The 8,121-nt window shown below is 37.0% G+C and overlaps 1 protein-coding gene across 1 annotated transcript; it reads left to right on the forward strand.

The window, feature by feature from the left end:
* Positions 1–289: 289 nt before the first annotated feature.
* Positions 290–2,474, forward strand: LOC146651011 (uncharacterized). The gene is made up of 5 exons (XM_085383598.1): positions 290–365; positions 515–832; positions 918–1,008; positions 2,200–2,269; positions 2,373–2,474. Exons 1-5 carry the CDS (start codon positions 290–292, stop codon positions 2,472–2,474), a joined length of 657 nt encoding a protein of 218 aa, XP_085239724.1.
* The last annotated feature ends 5,647 nt before the right edge of the window (positions 2,475–8,121 follow it).

Consider the following 8,121-nt stretch of genomic DNA (forward strand, 5'->3'; position numbering starts at 1 on the left):
GGTAGCGAACGAAACAACACACAGTTCATTTGACTGCAAACGGCAATCTACTGACACCTAGTGGTGAGATTATATATTTTTAAATCAACCTTTAAACTTTGAATCAACCTTCTAATTTTAAAGTCATTGTCTAACATTGACATGTTATATTATTTAATTATTATTTACACAGTCACATACATTAGTTCAGAATTCAGAAATAAAGCAACTTGCCACTTCCCTTTTGTGGCTCCTCCTCAGACACAAATAAAGCTGACAGGAAGTTCAGGTCTGTTTCTCTCTCTGTCTGATGATCATGATGTTCAAGCTAAACCAAGCAGCACTGCTCTTCATCAAGCTTTTAGTGATGTGGCATGTCTCTGCAGGTAAAGACTACATTTGTGTTTAAGATTATTTTTCTTCTAGATTAGATACCGATATATATTTATATTGACTTATTGTCGCCGTTAAACTTCATACACTGTTAGAGATATCCACATTTTATATTAAGATATTTTTCCCCTCTAAACTTCAGTAATGCTTCAAGACGAAAACAGAGCTATGATGGTGTCCAGAGGAGACTCAGTGACGCTGACTTGCAACATATCCAAGACAAATACAACGCAAATCTCCTGGACTAACAACAGATCTGTTTTTCATTATTCCATTGAGCTGAATCGCACCTATTCAAATTTCTCATTGCATAGACTGAAAATAAATCATGAGCTCCCTACAAAGCTAATTATTTGTAGTGCTCAGCCCGAAGATGAAGGACTTTATAAATGTAGCATAGCAGGCAACCGTGGTGTAAATATCATTACATGGAATTTAACTTTGTCTGATAGTCCCAAAGGTGGGTAGTGAAAAAAGGCAGATGAATCACTTCTAGTAAAGGTCAAATAAGCCATTTAAATGAATTCTCTGCTGATTTTATACAGAATCAATTTCATCACAATATTTTCTATACATACTCCCACCTGCAATTGGATTCCTTCTGTGTGGTATCACACTAGCTGTCTTCCTCTACAGGTGAGTACAACTTTTATAACTTCATGATGCATGCACGAATGTTGCTCTTTGTTATGCTGATGCAGAACTGTTGCAGAAGTGCTTGTAAGACGGATTTCATTATTAAACAACAATTTTATTGTTGTTTAATTGAAATTGAAAGAGTTAGTTCATCTCAAATTACCAATGATTATTTTTTAGTTGACCGAGCAGTTAATTTTACGTACATGTTGAGGATTTGAAGCATCTAAATGCAGCGTGTTGTGAATTTTTGTGTGTTCACTATTTCTGCAAAAACCACAAATCTAATCTAAATTAAAAGAGGTGAATCAGCCCTGAGTGCTTTAGCTTGACTTATTTTTCTATGCAGTAGAGGATGAAAAGAGGAAATGTCAGTAGTGAGGACGTGTTTGTGGTTAGAGTCAAAGTTGAGTCAAGGGCCATTTTCTATCCAACCACAACCTCTATGTTCCCTTTTTTTTTAACTAGAAAAGTATCCCAGCTAATTATTTTCTCAGAGTCCAGTCTGCAGAGGCTCATCATACTTAAAAGCTTTTGGAGAACAAAGAAAAAAGAACAATCCATGAGTCTGGGTATTAGTTTTTATGTTTCAGTACTGTAATCATGGTGTGGTACACAGGTAACCAATCCAACAACAACACAGCAATAAGAAGGACAACAAAATTGTAATGCTGAATTCATAACTCTAGGATAACTGGATCATAGGTGTAACTAAACACAAACATTTACCAGGTATAGCCTGGTATTTTTATGTTTAACTTGTGGTAAGTTACAGCGCGTTAGCAAGCACAAGAGTGTAACAGTATATAGTTACAGTATTGTACTTATATATATCAAAGTGAGCTGTATTACAAAGTGTTACAATACAAAAAAGGAAGGCTTCCAAGGACAGTTTTCATGTTTTCTATTGGTATGAATTTTCAGTTCGTGTTGTTTCCAAATTATGTTTTAATACAATTCAATATATAATTCAGTTCATTATCTAACATGTTAAAAAAATATAGCTACAAATAGTGACTGCCTTCATTGTCTGGGTTTTCTCACAGTGATAGACATTTTGCATTTCCTGTGGTCACTATAAGATTTCGAGTTTGTTACAATTTACTAACCAACTCTCATGTGATAATGGACACGAAACAGGTGGATATAACTAAAATGTGGTCATTATTGGTCACTGCTTTTACTCTGCAGAAAAATGAGGAGGAGGGCACTGAATCAGGATCCAGTCCAGGATCAGTTTCCACCTAATTCAGGAGACCAGGTCAGGAGATCTTTGTCATCTTTGACACTCTCACATGTCTCTGCCTTATTTTCTTTCCTAGTTTCACCACCAATTCTTATTTGCACCTTTTTGGTCTTCATAGGCAGCGTTCTCTCAACCACAGGGTGGCACTGCTCACTGTAAAAACGACAAACAGAGTGGTCAGTATATGGAGAGGCTGAATTTAATCTATGGCCACTACTGAGCTGATCAGTCTTCCAGTTACACAGAGACATGGACGTTTTTCAACTTGAAAGCTGAAACTGCAGGGGAACCCCACCAGAATGAGGACAGCAGGGCTACTGTTGCAAAGAAATGTTGGATTCAAGGACTAGAGAAAGGACATGAACATGCTGTTTCAGAGACAGAAGGAGCATTTTTAAAAAGTTTTCAGTGCAGGAACATTGTATATTAATGTATTTAAATGGCTATAACAGTTACTGAAAGGTACATAACAAAGTCATAATAAAATAATACACTATATTTACAATCCCCACATATCTTTGATGATATGTCAGTATATTTTTCAGTACAGACAATGGCAACAATGAACATGGTTTAAAATACCTCAAACATTTTTATCACTTTCACCTTTAGATCAGTGTTTCCAGGAAAGAGGTACTTTCTATATGTTCACAATGCATACCACCAGAAATCATCAAAGTTATAGGGCTTTTTGTCTCTTTGTGAAAAACAAAACATTAAGTGGACTTGATGGCCTTGCTGGATGTAAGAGAAAATTTAATGGCGTTTTTAACATGACCCAACTTTACACTAATACAAGTTTTAACAAATTAATTCAACACATTTTAAGTTATCGTGATTACAGACAGAATGACATGCACATACACAAATGCTACCAAAATACAACCTACAACTGGTGAAGTGAATAAATATCCATGTTATGGCAATAATGGATGAACCGAACAGAATCCACTTGGAGCTTTGAGAGAACAACAGGTGGTTGTTTTCAGAATTAAGAAAAATGATTTTAAACCTTTTAATCTTTTCAGTGGAGAATATCAGTGAAAATTAGTTTTTAGTTTCTTAGCTGGTTTATTGAATAGAAACAAAGCCTAATTGTTGTTGATGAAATATGTATATGAATATGTATATGTCTATGAGGATCCACAATGTCTCCTCATCTTCCATAGTCCTCAGCACTGGCTCCCCTCAGGGCTGTGTGCTAAGTCCCCTCCTGTTCACGCTGCTTACATATGACTGCTCAACCAGGCTGTCATATTGTAAAGTTTGCGGACAACACAGCTGTTGTTGGTTGCATCACAAACATTGATGAGACTGGCTACAGGAAGGATGTGGAACACTAAGAGGACTGGTGCAGGAAAAACAATCTCTAGAGATTGGCATATATAAGTACAGAGCTGTGTTCAGAAGAGACTTGTTGATGTTGACTTGCACCATATTAATAAAAAAATAAAACAATCTCTTGGACCAAAGTAAGATCTGAGGATAGCAGGGATAGCAGTGGTGCCTGTGCTTTTTTAGAAAAGTATAGTTTAAAATGAGTTTGACCAACATGCATATTAACATGCATAATGCCAAACAAGATTTGATTAGCAAGTTGTTTTTTTTAACAAAGTTAAATGCATAAATGCAGAACACATAGTGGAACCACATGTAATGTTTTTAAAAAGCCAGCAGATGGTGACAGTTGATTATATGTTATGACACGATATGTAACTAAATTGATACTTTGGTTAGCACTAACTGAAACAAGTGTGATTTAAAAAAGGGCCTTAACCCTTTGTGTATCTAAGATGAATATTTCGGATGTTCAGAATTGGAGGTTCGTGATAATTGGAATACCTGTTTAAGTTAGCTCTGTGTTTTTCTGCATTGCGCCAAATACATTCTGTTTTTTAGAGGATGTTTTGTGGTCATTACGTTGAGAGGCTCAGTTCAAGCTGTCAGCTGACAAGAAAACAGTTCTGAGAAAAACTGAACAGGAAACAAAGTGTGCAAAAGAAAAGACACACTGGATGAATCGCTCTACAGTTTGGAATATAAAGATCTGAACAGCGCTCTCTGGTGACAATTTCTACATCTACAGGTAATATCTGATGGTGATGTTATTTCCATGACATAAAAAATATTGGCACTAACTGGTTGCAGGTGAAATAGAACATATTGTTCAAATTCAAATTCAAATTCAAATTTTATTTGTCACGTACACAGTCATACACAGTACGATATGTAGTGAAATGCTTGGACAACTGCTCGTGACCTAAAGAAAACAAAAAAGGAAAAGGCTATGAATAAGATAGGAAATAAATATGAAAAATTAAAAAGGGTAAATTTAACTAGGAAGGAATAAAATATAAATTAAGGTTAAAAATGAAATAACTGTACAACACAAATTAGAATGAAGGGTAAATTTAACTGGGAGAATAAGATAAAATATATAAATTAAAGTTGAAAATAAAATAACTGTACAACAAAATACACAATATAGAACTATATAAGAATGTATGAAGAAATATAAATAAATATATACACAATAACAGCAGCGTGATTTAAGTAATGAAGTGAAAGTATCTTCCTCTGCTTTTGTTTGTAGTGTTTGTGTCATGGTTCTGATTCGTTTCGACCCAGTATTTTTAGTTCTTGTGTATAGGCTTTATTTGAATGTTGGATCGTTTTGTTTCCCTGGTGCTTTGTTGATTATTATTATTATTATTATTATTATTATTAATAATAATAATAATAATAATAATAATAATCTATTTTCAGTGATTCTGGTTTAGGGTTTTGTGTCTCATGTTTTGCATAGTTCGAGTTTCATGTGTTATATTCTGTCTGCCTCTCTGTGTCTGCATCCTAGTGTGATGGTTTCCTGTTTTATTTTGATAGCCCCTGTCTGTTGTCAGTGTGTTCATTTTTGCTTCTCCCCTGTCTCGTTAGTCTAATTTCTCCCAGCTGTGTCTCCCTCCTGTTGCCCATTCCCTGATTACTCCCCTGTCTATATAAGCCCTGTGTTTTCCTGTGCTCTCTGTCGCATTGTACCCGCAACCTGCTGTGTCTCCTGTTCCGGTTTAGTATTTCTAATCCAGTGTTTCAGTCCTTAGTTCCTCTGTCCAGAGGTTTGTTTGTTTTTTGAGTAAGAGGTTTTTTTTTTACCAGCAATAAAACTGCTCCTTTATTACTCCCCACCTTTTCATATGAAGAAACATTATTTTTCATGGTCCCTGTGCCTCCCAGTGTTGCTACAAGTATTTGTTGTTTTGCTCTCTCTCACTCTGACTCTTACCTGTCTGCCTGGGCGGAGCTCAGATGGGGCTCCTGCCCTTGGCATACGCACCTGCAGCTAATCACCGGTGATTTGCAGTTGCTCTCGTGCTCTTCTTAATGCAGGGGCTCTGAGCGACTCGTTGCTGGAATATTGGCTGTATCCTAGTGATGTGTCCTGTGTGTCGAAGCGTCGAATCGTGTGTCGGGTAATCTCGGGGGCGTTTTTGTGAAGCGCGTATCGAGGCTTGCTTTGATTACGTATGCAGTGACGTTCGAGGCCTCGCGGGCAGTCCGTACCACGTGACTGATTCAGGGACTGGTTTACCGGTTCGCGCCAGATTCGAAATAAAATGGGCAGAAAAACAGCTGATTCCCCATCACACTGTGTTGTGGAATTGGATTACGTACGTGCTACATAGTTACTTGTGCATTTCTTCTTCGATGGAACCAGCAAGGAAGAGATGTTTTTTTTTAATTTTGTCTCTCCTAATAAAGTATGCACACAGTAATAAATATCACAAATGATAAACACCATAATATAAATAAACAACACTACACATCCTATAATCTGATTTCTGTCTTTTAGTTTATTAAAAAGTGAAGCACCAAACACTAGTTTGTGTCATTATCCAGATGTACATAAGCATGATTACACAGGTACTAGGAGCGGGTTTTGATTATAGATTAAAATCGATTCCAGCTTGGATAACGTGATATCGATTCATTAAAATCCTGAATCGATTTTTAATATAAATATTACTACATTTCAACCACCACCAAACAGCTAAAACAGTAAATGAGAGCAGGTACACCGATTCTGGACAAAGATGTAAACACAAGGCGCGGACCGCTGACGCATCAGAATCACACACACACACACACACACACACACACACACACACACACACACACACACACACACACACACACACTATACTTCAAGAACAGTTTCCCGTCTAAAAATCTGTTTTCTGCATTATTCGCTTGTTTGTTACGCATAAGACCTCCGTTGTTTGTCAGCCGCTGTTCTTTCCCATTTAAATACTTCCGAAAAGAAAACCTAATTTCTGCCGTTCAATAGGCTACTAAAATAATTTAAACTTTTTAACATTATGCAAAATTGCAAAACGCTAAGGTGTGTCTCTAAAAAAAACCTCTATTTGCTCTGCTTAAATTCAGCAGCATCAGGTAATGTTCATTTGTTGATTAATGGTTTTCTTTTGGTTTTGATCTACTGCTGAATATTTTTATAAAATCGTTTTTCTGTTTTTGCCTCAGCTATGTTGACACAAAGGCATCTGCTGTGATGCTTACACATTAGATAAAGTCTCGAAAGTGTCAGCTTTCTTTTTATAGTTATACAAATATGCAAATGTACTGATCTATGATCTGAATTATACTATTGACTGACTGTCTGAGGCTAACAGTTACACAGTCATACCAACACGCTGTCCTGATACTTTCCACTTTCTCTTTTGTATCACACATACTGAGACAATATTCGGGATAAATAACCAAGAAAACAATTTATTTATTCAGTTTAGAGGTTTACACATCATCATAATCACAGAGCCCGCTTCACTTGAGTTGTCCACTTGATGGCGCAGTAGAGCAAATGAATCATCACAATGCTTCGAACCATGAGTCGACCAATTGGGTGGAAAGCTTCAGTCCATCATGAGGCTTCATCTCACCATCACTACTGTATCCCAATTCACGGTCTGCAGCTTTAAAGGCTGCATTTTAAGGCCGATTACATCACAGCGACGCAACGAAGGCTGTCCCAATTCAAAGGCTGCTCAAAATGGGGCCCTCAAATGCGTCCTTCATTTCCCAGAATTTTAAGGATGTGGCGGTGTAGACTTCGTGGCCCAACATATCCCAGAATGCATCGCAGTGGGCGTGGATAATTTTGCCGAAAAAAATGGCAGAAGCAGAGCGGCGGAAGAGTAAACTTTTTAAAGTAAGTACTGAATATTATGTCACTCATTTATGTGCAAATTTAATAATGAAGAACATTCAAACATTACTGTTGGCCACATGGCGACAACGTTATGTGACATTAGCGATGTTTGTACTAACTTGGTTTTAAAGCCTTTACTTTAAAATATATGACGTTCAATAGTTGACGTTAATCCTACAGAGAATGTGATGATTTTATGGATAATTAAAGTCAGTCATATATCCACAAACACAACAAGCTGAAAGTCAGTGATGCTGCTCGGTTTGCAGTCCTGAATATCACGGCACAAGCAGGATCCACTGCACTGTTAATGTTAGCTATGTTATATTGCTGCCTCTGTTCGGTGGTGTCAGCCAAACGGACTTTAACGTGTGTTTGAACGAGCTGACGGTTCACTCGTTAAGCTGAAAGAAAGATGCTTTAATCACAGGAGTCACAGCAGAGGAGGAGCCAGACATTTGAAACACCCGGGGCTTAGCCCTAAAGGGTAGTATGCATGTGGGATTTTTTTTTTTTTTTTTTTTGAGGGGGGGGTTTAGAAATGACTGAAAGATTAATAGGCTCTGTTTTGAGTTTTGTTCAAAAAAGAATGACTTCATATAGGGAAATATATATATCACACATGCAGGACACCTTAAAC

Source organism: Rhamphochromis longiceps, linkage group LG16, assembly GCF_057381845.1.
Source record: "Rhamphochromis longiceps isolate RC_006_pf linkage group LG16, R_longiceps_female_GT1.1, whole genome shotgun sequence".
Taxonomy (NCBI): domain Eukaryota; kingdom Metazoa; phylum Chordata; class Actinopteri; order Cichliformes; family Cichlidae; genus Rhamphochromis; species Rhamphochromis longiceps.